The 19,998-nt window shown below is 41.3% G+C and overlaps 1 protein-coding gene across 1 annotated transcript in view; it reads left to right on the top strand.

Annotated features, from left to right (window-relative positions):
• Positions 1-19,998, top strand: part of SESTD1 (SEC14 and spectrin domain containing 1) — a 404,487-nt gene that overhangs the window by 315,013 nt on the left and 69,476 nt on the right. Inside the window, exon 14 of the mRNA XM_053698514.1 lies at positions 5,982-6,063. Within this exon, the coding sequence (XP_053554489.1) occupies positions 5,982-6,063 (82 nt within the window). The remainder of the gene's footprint in view (positions 1-5,981; positions 6,064-19,998) is intronic.

Here is a 19,998-nt window from a genome sequence, read left to right as displayed (position 1 = left end):
TGCCTCCTGATGTCTCATGTTAGCTCTTTCAGCCCACCTAGTCTTACATAATACTGACATGACACGATATAATGTCCTCACCTCTGCTCATTCTATTTTATGCTGACACGCAGACGTGTTACTGAGTGAGACCTGCATTAACTGCAAATACGAGTTCCATCTCGTTCGTCACATTCTGTCGTTTCATGTCAGCCCTCTGAGCTCACTATGCTATATATTTCTACAGGTACGACTGGACAAAATGCCCTCACCCCAATCTTCTCACCCTTTGTTGTTATTATGTTGTGCCTTTGAATGGGGTCCGCATTATCCAAATTATGCAATCTTTAATTATATGAAACCAGATTCTTTTGCTTTGTGGTGGCATGTACATGTTGTTAGCTTATTGTATCCAATGATTCCTATCAGGTTCCTGTACTCATTTTAGTTAATTACGCTTTTGTCACGCCCCCTTTTGGGGCCCACAGGTTTACATTTTATTGCACCTTGTTTCATTCCTCATTATCTAGTTACTTAGCCAGTGGAGTGGGGCTGGACCTTCCAGCTCCTCTCACACATTTGCTCTTAGCTCCCCCCCCATAGGTTAACCCACACCAGGGTTCCGCCTAGGTGGACTATTTCCACCTGTGTTGTCAGTACATTTCCACCTCACATTCTGAATAACCCTCCCCCCCTCCCATTCTCCCTATATACCTTTGTCCAAGCCTTTAACCTAAACCTTCCAGATACCCCCGCTGCCCACCCACCCCCCTGGGCTAGAAGTGAACTATGTCCCGACTACGAGTATGCACACACAATTCCAGGGGCTTAAACTCTCCCTTCAAAAGGAGCCTACTCACTCGCATGCTTAATCATCATAACCCCGATATAGTGTTTCTTCAAGAAACGCACTGGCTGTTAGATGCTCCCCATAGATTTCATTCTCGCTCATACACGACCATAGAATGCTCTTCATTTACAAAAAAAGCTTGAGGGACTGCGGTCCTGATTCACAGAAGGGTAGCTTATGAGGAAATTGAGGTAATAAGGGACCCCCAGGCTAGATACACCATAGTAATCTGCAAGCTTGATCACGTCATGCACACCCTAGTTTCTATATACCTTCCCAATACCCAACAGCCTGCTTGCCTTAGAAAAATCCTGAGATTAATTGACCACCACAAACAGGGCAGAGTTATAATAGCGGGAGACTACAACATGATTTGGGACACTAAACTTGACCGCAAGACGTTATCCCCAACCAAGATCACCCCCCAACTAACTCTCCTCTCCACACGCTTTAAATCCATCATGTCTGAATTTGGTTATTTTGACATCTGGCGATCATTACACACCACAGACAGGGACTTCACCCACTTCTCCCAGGTACACAAAACCTATTCTAGGTTAGACCATATTTTCTGTTCGGCAACGACCCTGGACTCAGTACTCCAATCTAGTATTCCCCTCTGCTCTTGGTCAGATCATGACCCTGTGCTTGTAGATCTTCACACTAGTGACCCCTGTCTTCATAAAAGTAGGTGGTCTCTTCCACATAACATCCTAGCAGACATCCCCTTCAGGGAAGAACTACGCAGAGATCTTATAGAACTTATCCGACTTAATGACAATGGTCAGACATCTGATGATACCCTCTGGGGCGCCATCAAGGCGGTCTCCAGAGGTTATATTATCCGCAAGCAGGCTCGCCTTAGGAAACTTGCTGGACTCTCCTTAGCCCAAGCCCACTGCAAGCTTCGGCTACTTGAATCCTCCAATAGAGCTAAAGTCTCTGAAGTACGGACCTCCCAGATCTCAGCCGTACGTGCACATATTAACCAGCTAGAGTTGAGGCGCACCCAAGAGAACCTTACAAAACTTAAGCAATTATTTTATTATAAGGGCAATAGGGCCGACACTCTGTTAGCACACAAATTGCGTCAGCGGAATAGCTCTTCCCGCATACACCAAATCATTCACAACAACAAGACTCATAAACTACCCTCACAGATAGGGGAATGTTTCTCAGACTATTATTCTAAACTCTACAATCTTGAGGGCAATGAAATTAAAGCCCCTGCCTCCACTCAACAGATTAAAACATTTCTAGAGTCCCTAAAGTTGCCGTCCTTAACCACGGAACAACAAGAGTCACTGTCCAACCCATTTACCCAGCTGGAAATCAAGCAGGTCATCCAGCGCCTTAAACCTCTTAAGGCCCCCGGCCCAGACGGGTTCCCCGCACAGTTCTACAAAACTTATAGTCAAGAACTAATCCCGCTTCTTCTTAGATTTTTTAATACTGCCAGGCAAGAGGGTAGTTTCAATCGTGAATTCTTGGAGGCTGAAATCATCATGATTCCCAAGCCAAATAGGGACCCCTCCTTCTGCCCCAATTATAGGCCCATCTCGCTTATAAATGTTGATATAAAAATTTATTCCAAACTTCTCGCTAATCGACTATGCAAACTTCTGCCCATCCTAGTCAACCCAGACCAGGTGGGATTTGTACTTAATCGTGAAGGCCCGGATAACACTAGACGCCTTATCAATATCACCTGCGAATCGACAAGAATGAACAAGCCCTTCTCGGTTATCTCTCTGGATGCCGAGAAGGCTTTTGATAGGGTTAGATGGAGTTACCTGTGGGAAACTCTTGTCGCCTTTAAATTCCCATCAGACATCTGCCTCGCGATCCAAGCTTTATACTCCAACCCCACGGCAACGGTCAGGGGAGTAGGGTTCCACTCGTCCTCGTTCCCCATTTTTAATGGCACGAGGCAAGGCTGCCCACTTTCTCCGCTCCTGTTTGCATTGGCAATCGAGCCGCTAGCGGAAACAATACGTACTGATAGGGACATAGTAGGAATCACACTCTCGGGCTCCAAACATAACATCGCCCTGTTTGCGGATGATGTGACCGTATTCTCTGCAGATCCGCTCCGCACAATACCTAGACTTCTGAAGATTCTTGAGGTCTTTGGCTCCCTTTCCTTTTACAAGCTGAACACCCCCAAAACGGAAATTTACTTATGGGGCTTCCCACAAACATATGTTTCAGCCCTCCAAAGTCAGTTTGACTTTAAATGGTCTAGCAAAGGGATTACTCACCTGGGAGTCCGAATCTCTAACGACTTGAAGCAGATGGTGAAGGATAACTATTTACCCCTCTTGGCGGACTTGAGAGGGCTAAAGCATGTTTGGGATCATAAGAACATCTCTTGGATGGGCCGCATAGCGTCCCTTAAGATGTCGTTCCTCCCTCGGCTCACCTATATTTTCAGATGCCTCCCAATCAGAATTCCCACCCATCTTTTGTTGCAGTTTCAAAGTGAATGCACAAAATTTATTTGGCAAAATAAAACACCTAGAATAGCCCACGGAACTTTGCAGTTCCCTGTCCAACTTGGTGGTCTGGCTTCCCCATCCATAGTAAAGTACTATGAGGGTGCCATGCTCACGCACATCTCCCAGTGGGGAGTGCTTCACTCGCAAGACAGGTGGAGAGACATTGAGCAAGCCTCATTACCATTCGATATCTACCTAAAAGACCTCATCTGGACTCCGGTCCATAGCCGCAGAACCCTACAGATACATAACTGTGTAGTTTTGGAATGCCTGGCAGTATGGGATAAGATCCGGCACCGTAAACTAATAGCGCCGCACCCCTCCCCGATTACTTCCATTCCAGGCCTCTTTACAGGTCTAACAGAAACACACCCCAATACGTGGGCTAGGCTGGGTGTAAAACTTGTTTCAGACTTTTGGTCAGAGACTAACGAGGACGGATATCTATCGTCTAAAGACAGACCAGGCGAAGACATCCCACCCTACCTCTTTTTTGAGTTTACAAGGATCAAGAGTTTCCTCTCTAGCTGGGGTTTCTTTCCCTCCGCTCCGCGTCAGCTTACCCCATGGGAGACTGTTTGGAAAAGTGGACGTAGACTCCACAAACCTCTTTCAAGACACTATTGCTTGCTGGACGGTAATATGCCCCCAGACTTGGCCCCACATTTACGTAAGTGGGACACTATTCTTCACTCCCGAATCCCGGCAGATGCCTGGCAGAGGTCCCTTACCTTAACTAAAAAATCATTACATTGTTTGACAATGTTTGAAACCTATTATAAAGTCATTTCCCAATGGTATTTGGTCCCTGCTCGGTTATCTAAGATGTTCTCGACATCTTCTCCGCATTGCTGGAGAGAATGTGGCTCCCACGGAAATATGCTTCATATATGGTGGGATTGCCCTAAGTTGATCCCCCTGTGGAATATCTGCTTTCGTACTCTGTCTTCTCTAGGGATTCAGCTGCCAAAAACCCCTGCCACTGCACTTCTGCACCTAAACTTACAGGCCCTTCCTAAACACCAGCAGATTCTCTGCGTTTATCTCCTGTCGTCGGTTAAAACTAATATCGCCAGGCACTGGAAACAAATATCCCCCCCCCCCCGCTGGCCTGATACCCTCAAAACAATGGCTTACTTACACGCCATGGAAAAGGACATATTTTACAGTCTGGATAAAAGTGACTTTTTTGAAATGGTTTGGGCGGACTGGACAGATATACATAACACCTCATGGCTCCCCCAAGTTAGAGATTAAGATTCCTTGCACCAGGCGCCTCTAGCGACTCCCTGTAGTATACCCCCCCCCCCGCCCCTCCTCCCCTCTCCCTCCCATCCTCTCAGATGAACCCCTCCCCCACCCCCCACCCCTCCCTTTTATCCATCTTTTACAGCTGTTTGGAAAATGTACTGGCATCATTTCTGAGTCTTGAATACCTCAGTTGTAATTTTTCCTTAACACTTTTTTACATGTTTTGCACTGAAATTTGCAGGGGTCCTGCGAGTCCCCATTTATTGTTATATATTGCTAAAAAAACAAATAAAAACTATTTGAAAAAAAATAAAAATAAAATAAAAGCCCCAAATAGGGTTTAGCTATAACAAAAGTTGACATCCTTTAAGACAGTAGTGATAAGATGCACTTTGAAGGCTTGCAAAGCTAATATACTTCGACAAGAAAGAAAATATATTTCTGTGATTATATAAAAATGCTTATTTATATGTTGATGAAGTGGTTCTCATTATGAGTTAAAGGGACATTATACACTAGATTGTTCTTTGCATACATTTTTTGTAGATGATCTATTTATATAGCCTATACATCTTTTTTTTTTTTTTTTTTTTTAAATTTATAGTTTTGCTTATTTATAAATAGCATTGTGCTGATTTTTAGACTCCTAACCAAGCCCCAAAGTTTTAGAAAGATACTGATTTATACCTACTCCAGCTTGCTCCTGTTTGTGTAAAGAGTATTTTCATATGAAGGGGAAGGGGATTGTCTGCTTTTTTGCTATAGAACCACTTGCAGTGGATGTTCCAGCTAAGCTTTTAAACAGAGCTAAACTGTGAGTTTCTAAGTACGTTTTTAAACGGTTTTATACTGGATTTTTAGATTAGTATCTGTGCATATTATTCTTTATAGTAGTGTCTATTACATGCAGTTATATGGAAATTGGTGTATACTGTCCCTTTAAGACAATCTTTCACTATATATGTATTTTTCCATTACAAAATTTACCAAAGTTAACTGATAATTATATTGTTCAAAAAATGTACACACAACTAGTGGTGTCTTATATACTGTGAGTTTATACTGAGATAATTGCATACATTGAATAATCTCATGAATATCATGCATGGGAATTAAATTAATACAGCACCAGCTTTACAATGACATTTATTCTGGTAATTGTTTATTTTTTGCGTCTAACAGAGTGCTTTTTAAAATATGTTATTGTTGTTTTTGTTTTACTTGAAACATATTTTTTATGCTTGTCCTTACTATCCAGTAAGCAACCTACCCTACAGACAAATTGTGCATAAACACGTACTTCCTATTAGTTACAAAACTATGTAATATAGAATTATGTTTAAAAACAATTGTCAGAAGATCTGAGTTAAGCTCTTTTTGATATTATGCTATTCTATTCCCAGATGTGAAGACATGGTAGATGTCCGAAGATTAAAAATGCTTCAGATGGTGCAATTATTTAAATGTGAAGAAGATGCAGCACAGGTAATTGAATGTGTTTTATCTAACCTGATAACTCTTTCAGTGGCAGCTGGTGTCAGAGTAAAAGGATAATTATAACAAGTTCTATGTTACATGTTGGCTACCTTACATTGTAGCATAGGAACTGGTCAGCCTTCATTGCTGTGCATTGTGTTTATGGTGGGTATTTTTTATCCCTGTGCTGAAACTTGTGCACACTTTGCATTTAAAAGTTATTTTCTTTCATACAGGTGGTGAAAGTCCATGATCCATTAATCATGGGAATTGATCTTCCCTACCACTAGGAGGAGGCAACGATCCTCAAACCCCAAGAGCTCTATAAAACCTCTGCCACCTCACTGGCACCTCAGTCTTGTCTTTGCCCCTGCTGGAGGAGGTTGAAGAATGAAGAAGTGCATTTGATTCTTCAGTGAGAGGGGTTCTCAGAGTACACTATTTAGATATCAGGTGTTCTGTGTGCTACCGCATCTCTGCTTTTATACTTTTTTAATTTGTACATTTTTAGGAGCCATTCAGAGGGGGTAAGCATTTCCCTTTCTTTAAAGCTTTTTTAATGGGGATATTACCGTTTAGCTGTATGCTTGTTTTTTTTTCTGCATTTAACTTCTGTATACGTTCCTTGCAGTTATGAAACCTTCTAACCCTGTCCCTAAATCTGCCTATAAGCTAGGTCATTTGAACACTTTCCTACCAGTGTTAAATGTTTGCATTTTAAACAAGCTGAGGTTTTATCTCCAGCTAACTTATGCAATAAATGTATTAATATTTTAATGCATTCTGACCTATCTACTGCTGCTCTTGCTTCTGAAGATGTTACTGCTCCTTCTGTTTACCTTTACAGAACAATCCTACTGAGGAATCCTGGAGTCCAGGATTGTATACATTCTATTGTGTCTGAAATGTTGGTGGCCATTCCTCCTTCAAGTAAGCGTAGAAGGTCAGGCAAGAATTCACCTTCTACTAGCTAAGCCTGCTAAGGTTAAAGGGACATTATACACTAGATTTTTATTTGCATAAATGTTTTGTAGATGATCCATTTATATAGCCCATACAGTTTTTTTTTCTTAAATGTATAGTTTTTCTTATTTTTAAACAACATTTTTCTGATCTTCAGACTCCTAACCAAGCCCCAAAGTTTTAGAAGTAAACTGTTGTCTACCTATTCGAGCTTACTCCTGTTTGTGTAAAGGGTCTTTTCATATGCAGGGGAGGGGTGGAGTGTCTGCTCTTTTTGCTTTCCAGCCCATTTCAGTGAGTGTTCCAGCCTAACCTTTTCAACAGTGCTAAACTAGGAGCTTCTAAGTAAGTTCTAAAAAAAAATATATACTGGATTTTTAGATAATTATCTGTGCATATTATTCGTTATAGTAGTGTCCATTACATGCAGTTATATGAAAATTGTTGTATACTGTCCCTTTTAATGTTTATTTTTTTTATTCGTGAAGCTGCTATATACTTAGAGGGGGGGGGAGGTTTTGTCCTCTGATCATGAATCTGAAATATCTACTTTTTCATTTAAGTTGGGCATATTTGTTCTTTCCAGACATTGGGCTAACATAGGTATTCCTATTAATCCTTCTGCAAGGTTTAAGAAAATGTATCCTTTCTTTCCTAAGCTATAGAGAGTCCACGACGTAGTGGTGGCTTTTAAGCAGTTAGGAAGTTGTAAGGTGTCCTTACTTTGTTTCCTAAAATTTTTGCTGCCCTAGTTATAGAAGGCCAGAGTTGGTTACTCATTTCTTTCTTTTTTCTACAGGTCTCTGTAAGGAGTATGTGTCCTTTCACGCCTTTTGAGCTGTCATCCTGCCTAACAGTTGGATTGCAGGTAAGCGATTTTGTCTTCTAGGTTTTGGAGACTTGCACTTCAAGGAAAATTCAAACTGCAATTTTTATTTGGGGACATTTTATATCCTGTAGGTAGGATATTTATGGGCAGGGTGCAGGCACTGGTATTGTGACTAGGAGACTGACGGCTTAATGAGGGCTTTAAGAATGTAAAGTTTAGACTTTATTTCTTTTACAAGATATGACGAGTCCACGGATTTCATCCTTGTGGGATTAAACCTCCTGCCAGCAGGAAGTGGCAAAGAGCACCATAGCAGAGCTGTATTTATAGCTTCTCCCTTCCCCTCCTCCCCCAGTCATTCTCTTTGCCTTTGTTAATGTAGGAAGAGGTAAAGTGAGGTGTTTAGATTCTTCAATCAAGAAGTTTGTTATTTTAAAATGGTGCCAGTGAGTACTATTTTTCTCAGGGAGAAATCGTCAGTGTATGCCTTCCTAAGAGGAGTGGAGACATTTTTAATTTTCTTCCCTGATGTTGATGATCTTAGCAAACGTTATCTAAGATCCTTTCTGGTTCCCACAGTGCAGCTGAAGGTGGTGTAAAGTGAAATCTTCAGTGTGGAGAACGATGTAATGCTACAAGCAGCATTGAGGTATGTTCAGTCTTTTGTTTTCTGGGGAGCTACATCAGAACAGACTGACAATATCCCTAGCTAGGGAGGGGTAAGCAGTATGCACTATAAGAAATGGTGTTCCTGGATTCCCTGTTATTTTCATTATATACTAGTGTGGTATATCACTTTAATATATTATTATGTGGGCTGACGCTGGGAGATGCGGCTGTTTTTAGTGATGTTTTGACATGCCTTATTATGTGAAACGCTTATTGCGCAGAATGAGGTGCAGGGGCCTAGTTTTTGTAATACATAGTTATATTTAACAAACCTGACATAATTTGTGATATTATATATCCTTACAAGTTGTGCAATATAATTAAGCTAATTGAGACACATAGGGACAATTTTTATTGCTAAAATCGTCTTTTTGCCTACCAATAGGAAAATTGTTGGGCTTTTATTATTTAAAGGTGCAGTACACGTTTTGGGTTTACAGCCTTTATTAGATGTTTTGACTTCAAAAATACCATATATCAAGTAAATAACGACTATTATTGCTATTGCTAGTCTGTTTAACATGTCTGACATTGAGGAATCTACTTGTTCTATGTGTTTAGATACCTCTGAGGAACCCCCTCTTACTTTTTGTCCCTCATGTACTGAAAGGGCCTTAAAATGTAAAGAGCAGATTTTATTTAAGGAAAGTGTGTCTAAGGATGATTCTCAGTCTGAGGAGAATCAGGGTATGCCGCCAAATTCTCCTCAAATGTCACAACCTTTAACGCCCACTCAAACGATGCCGGGTTCTTCAACCCTGTCTAATTCATTTACCCTGCAGGATATGGCTGCAGTTATGTCAACTACCCTTACAGAGGTTTTATCTAAGTTGCCAGTGTTACAGGGCAAACGCAGTAGGACAGAAGTCAATATGAATACTGAGTCCTCTAATGCTTTCTTGGCTATTTCCGATGTACCCTCACAGGGATCTGATTTGGGGGTCAGGGAACTTCTGTCTGAGGGGGAACTTTCCGATTCGGGAAGTGTGTTACCTCAGACGGACTCGGACGTCATGTCCTTTAGATTTAAGCTTGAACACCTCCGCCTGTTACTTCGGGAGGTTTTAGCGACTCTGGATGACTGTGACTTGATTGTGGTACCACCAGAGAAATTGTGTAAAATGGACAAATACTTAGAGGTGCCTGCTTACACTGATGTTTTTCCGGTTCCTAAGAGAATTTCGGAGATTATCAAGAGGGAATGGGATAGACCGGGTATACCGTTCTCACCTTCTCCTAATTTTAAGAAAATGTACCCTATATCTGACACTGTTCGGGACTCTTGGCAGACGGTCCCTAAGGTGGAGGGAGCTATATCTACCCTGGCTAAACGAACAACTATTCCTATTGAGGACAGCTGTGCTTTCAAAGACCCTATGGATAAGAAATTTGAGGGTCTTCTAAAGAAGTTATTCATCAGGGTTTCCTTTTACAACCGACAGCCTGCATTGTACCAGTTACCACTGCGGCGGCTTTCTGGTTTGATGCCTTATAAGAGTCTCTTAAACAGAGACTCCTTTGGAGGATATTTTAGATAGAATTAAGGCTCTCAAGCTGGCTAATTCTTTTATCACAGATGCCGCCTTTCAGATTGCTAAATTGGCAGCTAAGAATGCCGGATTTGCCATTTTAGCGCATAGAGCATTATGGTTAAAATCTTGGTCTGCTGATGTGTCATCTAAGTCAAAGCTTTTGGCTATTCCTTTCAAGGGTAAAACACTATTCGGGCCCGACTTGAAGGAAATCATTTCTGACATTACTGGAGGTAAGGGTCATCTCCTACCTCAGGATAAGACTGCTAAATTGAGGGGTAAACAAAATAATTTTCGTTCCTTTCGGAACCTTAAAGGAGTCCCCTCTTCTTCCTCTGCTTCCGCGAAACAGGAAGGGAATTTTGCTCAGGCCAAGTCCGTCTGGAGACCACACCAGGCTTGGAACAAGGGTAAACAACCCAAGAAGCCCGCTACTGCTACCAAGACAGCAAGAAGGGGCGGCCCCCGATCCAGGACCGGATCTAGTAGGGGGCAGACTTTCTCTCTTTGCTCAGGCTTGGGTAAGAGATGTTCTGGACCCCTGGGCACTAGAAATCGTGACCCACGGGTATCAACTGGAATTCAAAACTTTTCTCCCAAGAGGGAGATTTCTTCTTTCACGATTGTCTGTAGACCAGATAAAAAGAGAGGCGTTCTTACGTTGTGTAAAAGACCTCTCTACTATGGGAGTAATTTGTCCCGTTCCAAGACTGGAACAGGGACAGGGGTTTTACTCAAATCTTTTTGTGGTTCCCAAAAAAGAAGGAACATTCAGACCCATTTTAGATCTCAAAAGTCTAAACAAGTTTCTCAGAGTCCCATCTTTCAAGATGGAGACTTTTTCGAACAATTTTACCAATGATCCAGGAGGGTCAATATATGACTACCGTGGACTTGAAGGATGCATACCTTCATATTCCTATCCACAAGGATCATCATCAGTACCTAAGGTTTGCCTTCCTGGACAAACATTTTCAGTTTGTGGCTCTTCCCTTCGAATTGGCCACAGCACCCAGAATCTTTACGAAGGTTCTAGGGTCCCTTCTGGCGGTTCTCAGGCCGCGAGGCATTGCAGTGGCGCCTTATCTGGACGATATTCTGATCCAGGCGTCAATTTATCATCTGACAAAATCTCATACAGACATGGTATTGTCCTTTCTGAGAACTCATGGATGGAAGGTAAATCTAGAAAAAAGTTTACTAATTCCACAGACAAGGGTTCCCTTATTGGGAACTCTGATAGATTCTATCTCCATGAAGATTTTTCTGACGGAGGTCAGAAAGTCAAAGATTCTAAATACATGCCGAGCCCTTCAGTCCAATCCTCGGCCATCAGTGGCTCAGTGTATGGAGGTGATTGGATTGATGGTGGCGTCAATGGACATCATTCCGTTTGCTCGATTTCATCTCAGACCACTGCAACTGTGCATGCTCGGACAGTGGAATGGGGATTATTCAAATTTGTCTCCTCAGATAGATCTGGATCAGGAGACGAGAGACTCTCTTCTTTGGTGGTTGTTGCCGGATCATCTGTCCCAAGGGACGTGCTTCAGCAGACCCTCATGGGTGATAGTGACAATGGACGCCAGCCTACTGGGCTGGGGCGCAGTCTGGAATTCCCTGAAGACTCAGGGTGTGTGGACTCGGTCGGAATCTCTTCTTCCAATCAATATCCTGGAATTGAGAGCGATATTCAATGCGCTTCAGGCGTGGCCTCAGTTGGCTTCGGTCAAATACATCCGCTTTCAGTCGGACAACATTACGACTGTGGCTTACATCAATCATCAGGGAGGAACAAGGAGTTCCTTAGCGATGACAAAAGTATCCAAGATAATTCGGTGGGCGGAGGCTCACTCTTGTTATCTGTCAGCAATCTACATCCCAGGAGTGGACAACTGGGAGGCGGACTTTTTAAGCAGACAGACTTTTCATCCAGGGGACTGGGAACTCAATCCGGAGGTCTTTGCCACCCTGATTCTCAATTGGGGCAGACCGGAATTGGATCTGATGGCGTCTCGTCAGAATGCCAAACTACCGATATACGGATCCAGGTCAAGGGATCCTCAGGCCGAACTGATAGATGCCTTGGCAGTGCCTTGGTCGTTCAACCTAGCTTATGTGTTTCCACCGTTTGCTCTCCTTCCCCGGGTGATTGCTCGGATCAAACAGGAGAGGGCTTCAGTAATTCTAATCGCGCCTGCGTGGCCTTGCAGGACTTGGTATGCCGATCTAGTGGACATGTCCTCTCTGCCGCCGTGGAAACTTCCATTGAGGCAGGACCTTCTCATTCAGGGACCCTTCCATCATCCGAATCTAGTTTCTCTGCAACTGACTGCTTGGAGATTGAACGCTTGATTTTATCTAAGTGGGGGTTCTCTGATTCGGTCATTGATACTTTGATTCAGGCACGTAAGCCTGTCACTAGAAAGATCTACCATAAGATATGGCGTAAATATCTTTATTGGTGCGAATCCAAGGGCTACTCATGGAGTAGAGTTAGGACTCCCAGGATTCTGTCTTTCCTCCAAGAAGGATTGGAGAAAGGGTTATCAGCAAGTTCCTTAAAGGGACAAATGTCTGCTTTGTCAATTTTACTTCACAAACGTTTGGCAGATGTTCCAGACGTTCAGTCTTTTTGTCAGGCTCTGATCAGAATCAAGCCTGTGTTTAGACCAATTGCTCCACCCTGGAGTTTGAATTTAGTTCTTAATGTTCTTCAAGGGGTTCCGTTTGAACCCATGCATTCCATAGATATTAAGTTTTTATCTTGGAAAGTTTTATGTTTGGTTGCTATTTCTTCTGCTCGAAGAGTTTCTGAGCTTTCAGCATTACAATGTGACTCGCCTTATCTTATCTTCCATTCTGATAAGGTGGTTTTACGTACCAAACCTGGGTTCCTTCCTAAGGTTGTTTCAAATAAGAATATTAATCAGGAAATTGTTGTTCCTTCATTATGTCCTAATCCTTCTTCTAAGAAGGAGCGTCTGTTGCATAACTTGGACATGGTCCGGGCCCTGAAGTTTTACTTACAGGCGACTAAGGAATTCCGTCAATCATCTTCATTATTCATTGTGTTTTCTGGAAAGCGTAGGGGCCAGAAAGCTACGGCTACCTCTCTTTCTTTTTGGCTTAAGAGTTTCATCCGTCTGGCATATGAGACTGCTGGACAGCAGCCTCCTGAAAGAATTACGGCTCATTTTACTAGGGCTGTGGCTTCCTCATGGGCGTTTAAAAAACGATGCTTCTGTTGAACAGATTTGCAAGGCTGCAACTTGGTCGTCTCTTCACACTTTTTCCAAATTTTAAAAATTTGATACTTTTGCTTCTTCTGAGGCTATATTTGGGAGAAAGGTTCTTCAAGCTGTGGTGCCTTCCATTTAGATTCCTGTCTTGTCCCTCCCTTTCATCCGTGTCCTATAGCTTTGGTATTGTATCCCACAAGTAAGGATGAAATCCGTGGACTCGTCATATCTTGTAAAAGAAAAGGAAATTTATGCTTACCTGATAAATTTCTTTCTTTTACGATATGACGAGTCCACGGACCACCCTGTCATTTCTAAGACAGGTATGTAATTATTTTCTTAAACTTCAGTCACCTCTGCACCTTTGGCTTTTCCTTTCTCTTCCTAACTTTGGTCAAATGACTGGGGGAGGAGGGGAAGGGAGGAGCTATATATACAGCTCTGCTGTGGTGCTCTTTGCCACTTCCTGCTGGCAGGAGGTTTAATCCCACAAGTAAGGATGAAATCCGTGGACTCGTCATATCGTAAAAGAAACAAATTTATCAGGTAAGCATACATTTCCTTTTTATAGTACTTTCTAGAAGGACTTTATTATGTCTTGGTCTGCTGATATGGTTTCTTTTATCTCTTTCTTTTCAGGGAAATATGTTATTTGGTTCTGGATTGGATTCTATTACATCTGCTATGATGGAAGGTAAAGCAGCTCAGGACTAGAAGTCCAATGGTAAATTTTAAACTCCTTATTGTTTTTGTCCCTTTCATCGGAACAGGGCACATAAATCGGATTCCTCCACTGAGAAGTAAGGTTCTTCTTGTTCTGTTTGAAAGCCAAGTTCTAACTGAAACAAGTCTAAGCAGTCCAAGAAATCTACTCTCTTATCCAAGTCTGCATGAAAGTGAGGCTCTGGCAGGGGGCAGGTTAAGCTTCTTTCAGGAAGCTTGGTTTCAGTCTTTTCAGGTTCCCTGGGTTCTAAATATAGGCTCCCAGGGTTATCAAACAGGTTTTAGAATGAGGCCTTCCATGGGAAGGTTCTTTCCTGTCCAATATTCTGAGAAATCTTGTGAAGGGCTCAGACATTTTTTAGTCAGTTATGTTTGGCTCTAGATTCTATGGTGAATGGGGTTTCATTCTTACCTCTTCATTGTTTCTAAAAAGGAAGGAACTTCAGACCTGTACTGGATCTAAGAGCTCCGAATACATTTCTCAGAATTCCTACTTACTAAATTGAGAAAAGCAATCCCACAGCACCACATAAATTCTTAGTAAGACTCTTTATTTATTTATATAAATATTAAAAAAAGAGTTTTATTAAGAATGTATGTGGTGCTGTGGGATTGATTTTCTGCATTTATACAAGTAAGGGGTAAGCAGTGACCCTCTCTACGTGCAGCCTGTATACAAAGTAAAATGTGTTACCCTAGAGTGCTGTGCCCATATTGGACTACTTTCTAAATGTAGATTATTCTGACTTTTTCTGCCTTTTGTTTTGCAAGGTCAGTTTATGTCCACAGTAGATTTAAAGGATGCTTATCTTCATGTTCCTATTCTCAAGGAACAACATCACCTGGGCTAGCATTTTCAGTGTGTTGCTCTACCTTTTGGTCTGAGTTCAGAATATTTTACAAGGTCCTGGGTACCCTTTTTTCTGTGTTCAAAACTTAGGGTATTGCAGTGTTTCCTTACCTGGACGATACTTTAGTTCAAGCTTTGTATTTTAATTTAACAGAATCTAACATCAGCAGACGGTTGTAGTTTCTTCAAGCAACATGGTTGTAAAACAATTTTTTTAGAGCGCTCGCTGGTTTCCCCCGACTAAGGTTGTTTTTTTCTGGGGGTTCAGATTGATTCAATTTCCATGTGTCTTTCTTTGACAGTTATAAGAAGAATGAAGCTAGTGTCTACAACCTGTCTAATCCTTCAGTCTCTTTCTTTTCCCTCAGTTGCTCTTTGCATGGAGGTGTTAGGTCTCATGTTTGTGGTTTTGGATGCTATTCCGTTTTTTTCTCTTCCTCATGAGGCCTCTTCAGCTTTTTATGCTTCGGGAAGGGGTGCAGGGATCATACTGCTATCTCAAAGGATTCATCTAGATTTCAGAAATAGCCAGTCTCTATCTTGGTGGCTGAATCATCATCTTATTACGCAGTGGGACTTCTTTTATCTGTAATCTCTACAGATGCAAGTCTTTCAGGATGGGGGCTTTCTGGGGGTCTCAGAGAGTGCAAGGGGTTTGGTCTCCTCAGGAGGTGGATTTTCCTATTAATGTTTTAGAACTCCATGAAATTTTAGCGCCCTTCGGAGTTGGCCTTTATTGGCAAGGGAGTCTTATCTCTGATTTCAGATAGATTATGTTTCAATCATCAAGGAGTAACTCTGTTTCCTAGCCATGAGGGAAGGACCACAAATTATTTCCTGGGCAGAAGTCAATTGTTGTCTAATTTCTTCTGTTTATATTCCATGAGTAAACAAATGGGAAACAGATTTCCTCAGTCGTCAGTCCTTGCATCTAGGAGAGTTGTCTTTTTATCTGGTTGTCTTCAATTAGATAGTGGATATTAGGGGTCTCCCAGAGATCAATCTGATGGTCTCTCCGTTGAATGACAAACTTTCCAGATACTGTATGAAGCCCATGGATCCTCAAGCAGTGTTTCTGGATGCTCTGGTAGTTCCATGGTCATTTTGACTAGCTTATGTTTTTTCCACCTCTGGTTCTTCTTCCCAGGGTGATTGCAAAAATCAGACAAGAGGGAGCGTCAGTGATTCTAATTGCTCCGGCTTCGTCTTGCAGAGTTTGGTATGCGGATCTAGTTCAAATGTCCAGTTGCTGTCTTTGGTCTCTTCCTTTACATCCAGACCTTCTGTCTCAAGGTGGTTTTCTTAAAGGTATACTAAACCCAATTTTTTTTTTCTTTCACGATTCAGATAAAGCATGCAATTTTAAGCAACTTTCTAATTTACTCCTGTTATCAATTATTCTAAGTTCTCTTGCTATCTTTCTTTGAAAAAAACAGGAGTCTGAGCTAAGGAGACGGCCCATTTTTGATTCAGCACCCTGGATAACGCTTGCTGATTGGTGGCTACATTTAGCCACCAACCAGCAAGCGCAACCCAGGTGCTGAACCAAAAATGTGCCGGCTCCTTAGCTCACATTAATGCTTTTCAAAGAAAGATAGCAAGAGAATGAAGAAAATTTGATAATAGGAGTAAACTAGAAAGTTGCTTAAAATTGCATGCTCCATCTGAATCATTAAAGAAAAAAGATTAATTTGGATTTAGTATCCCTTTAAATCCCACCCTTTATGTTTCATTACTTTTGGACTCCACCGCTTGGGTATTTGTTCCCAGGAGTAATGGATTGTGGACTCTTACGACCTTTATGAAAGAAAACATTATTTATGCTTACCCGATAAATTAATTTATTTCATAGTGATGAGAGTCCACGAAACCCCACCCTTTGTTTTATTTCTGTTGTTGTTTTTTCTTCTGCACATCTTTTTTCCCTTCTCCTATTTTTTTTTTTTTTTTTTTCGCTCTTATTTTTTTCCCTACCTCTTTTGCTTGGCTTTATGCTAGACTAAGGTGCCAGTGATGTGGTTGGGATTTTATAGACCTCTTGGGTCTCCTCCTAGTGGCAGGGAAGACAACTATGAAAGAAAGGAATTTATCAGGTAAGCATAAATTGTGTTTTCATAACCTAAAATGTATTTTTTAATTGTACCAGTCTCCCTATTTTTTTTTAAGATACCCACATTTATTTTTATTTACACAGAAGAGCCCCGATCTGTGAGTGAGCCTAAAGGGTAAAGTAAAAAGTAAATTTCAATGGATCAGATAGAGCATGACATTTTAAACAACTTTTCATTTTACTTCTGTTATCTATTTTACTTAGTTTTCTTGGTATCCTTTCTTAAAGTATAATCTTGGGTGAGCTCAGGAGCGTGCACGGTCCCTTTAGTTATCTGGCAGCAGTTTTTGCAACATTGTGTATAGCAATGTTTTGCATAGTTACAAACACTGCTATCATAGACTGTTATAGACACGGGCACACTCCTGAGCTCCTATCAGACTATCTAGCTTTACTCTTCAACCAAGGATATCATGAAAACAGACAATTTGATAATTGAAATAAATTGGAACGTTTTTTATCTGAATCATGAAAGTTTAATTTTGACTTTACTGTTCCTTTAAATTAAAAAATAAAAAGAAGAATGTAGATAGTGGCTATTGCTAAGTGAATAATATAACTTTGATGATCATGTGACAGCCATAAGGACGGAGACCCTTATTTGATCAGTTGAAGCCCTCATTAACAACATACTCACCAGGTTAGATCCCATTCCCAAGAGAGAATGAAGTGACCTATCCCCATTTTACCACTTTGAAGATGGCTCACCTTATCTGTTCCCTTATTATTAGTGTTAGCCATCACATCAGTTTTTACACTCTACAGGCATCTTGTTACAGTTTTACATAGGAGTTTGGCTGTGTTATCCCCCTGTAATTTCTGCCATATTGGCATTGGACATTGGCCATGTGGACACATGTTTATTGAGGCTAATAGGGTACTTCAGACAGTGTGTGTGCATATGAAGATGGCGTGATAGTCCAATTTGAGAAAGAACAGTATTGAAAGTCTGTTTATGCCACAGTTAGGGTTCACAACTCTCTAGTATTTAATAAGCAGGCCAATATTTCAACAGGCTGTACAGGAATACCTACACAAAGAAATAGACTTTTAAATATTTTTTAAGCAGTTACATTTTTAGGGTACCTTATGTTTCCATACAGATTTGATAATAATGTCAGTGTGTTATGTGTTCCTAACAGTCAAGAGGGTTTTAAACACTGCTGTTTGTTGCTTGTAGGGTGTAAAATCTCCATTGTGTGTTTGTGGTGTGAATCTACTGTTCTTTGTGTGTATGTTCTTTGACTGCTATGGGGGGGGGTCAAATTACTGCTACTTGTGTATAACAGCAATAGAAATAAAATCATTGTGTTGTGTGTAATATTGGCAGGAGCAATAAAACCACTCTTAAGTATATTGAATCGAATTTGAAAGGATAAAATCCTTTCTTTAGTTTGTTAATGTCAGCTAATGTAATTGAACCTGCCATATTTTTTTTTACAAACGAGCAGTGATTTTAAGATGGGACCCAGCTTAAAGCTTTGGAGAGGGGCCACTGTGTGACTCCCTGGGGAGGGGACACTGTGTGACCGCCAACTTACTGCCCATCTGCGTTCACCTGCAGGTCATGCAGTATTTTTGTGAAGGACACTTTGCAACTCAGCCTATTTTTACAGGCAATGCTCACATTTTCATTCTATTTTCATCAAAAAAAGTTTCATTCATAAAACATAGAAGCAAAAGGTAAAGGTTGAGATAAACTCTTAAAGGGACATGAAACCAGCATTTTTTTTATTTGATGATTTAAATATTTAAACAACTTTTAAATTGACTTCTATTTTCAATTTTGCTTCATTCTCTTAGTATCCTTTATTTATGCCTGGCTGTAGCTGAACACATCGGTAAGCCAATGACAAGAGGTTTATATGTGCAGCCATTATTCAGCAGCGAGCTCCCAGCTCCTGAGCCTACCTAGGTATGTTTTTTTAACAAAAGATACTAAGAGAACTAAGAAAAATAGATTGAATTAAATTGGAAAGTAATTTAAAACCAGATGCTCTAGGTTAATCATGAAAGAACAATTTGTCCCTTTAAGCAACACCTTATTACATAATTGGAAACTAGTTTTTTCCTTTTGGATAATTCAACATAACGCTTTAACAACTAATATTAATGGTCAACTTCTATAATGTATTTATGATTTGTTGGCAAGCATATAAATCTACTTTTAAAAGCTATATTATAATACACACTATATTGATTACATGGTCCTCCTTTATCATGCACACAGTATTTCCATCTAAAGGGGAGGAGAGTCCACGGCTTCATTCATTACTTGTGGGGAAATAAGAACCTGGCCACTAGGAGGAGGCAAAGACACCCCAGCCAAAGGCTTAAATACCTCCCCCACTTCCCTTATCCCCCAGTCATTCTTTGCCTTTCGTCACAGTAGGTTGGCAGAGAAGTGTCAGAAGATTCAGAGTAGTCTCTTATGGAGGGTAGTACTCTTCGAAGTGGGACTTAAGTTTTAAGTAATCCTATCAGTTTCTCAGTGAGAGCTTGGGTGAAAGTTAAAGTCCTGAGATGCAGGGAGAGTCTTTCTGCGAAACCATCTCAACTCATATTAACAGCTCCATAAGCAATCAGCGTTGGCGAGTTTCGCTGCCTGTTTCCTATACTTAAGTCCATGTCAGGAGCGATGCTACTACACTGTCACACTTGAGAGGCAGTGTTCCTGTTCCACGGGGTTGCTTCTGGTAAGATTGTTTCATTTTTATACACACAATGATAACGCAGAAGACAGGGTCACAGTGTGATGCCTTTTATCTTTATAGAATCAAGGGTTAACATCCCTAGTAAGGGAATTATTGAACTGGGGGGTTATACATAATATTGTTTATTGTGTGATTGCTGCGATATGTGATATGAGGCTCTGGCAATGGGTGAACTTTAGTTTCCTTCCGGGAGTATTGTGCGGCTGGTTTTGGCGCATTTTCTCCCTAGTGCAGGGGCGGTCCTGCGAGGCATTCCTGCTCTCCGGGTGTGGCCTAATCTACTTCCTTGCTGGTCTGACGGTGCAGGAGACG

The sequence above is a fragment of the Bombina bombina genome, chromosome 1, assembly GCF_027579735.1.
Source record: "Bombina bombina isolate aBomBom1 chromosome 1, aBomBom1.pri, whole genome shotgun sequence".
Lineage (NCBI taxonomy): Eukaryota > Metazoa > Chordata > Amphibia > Anura > Bombinatoridae > Bombina > Bombina bombina.
This window is presented reverse-complemented; position numbering and strand designations above follow the sequence as displayed.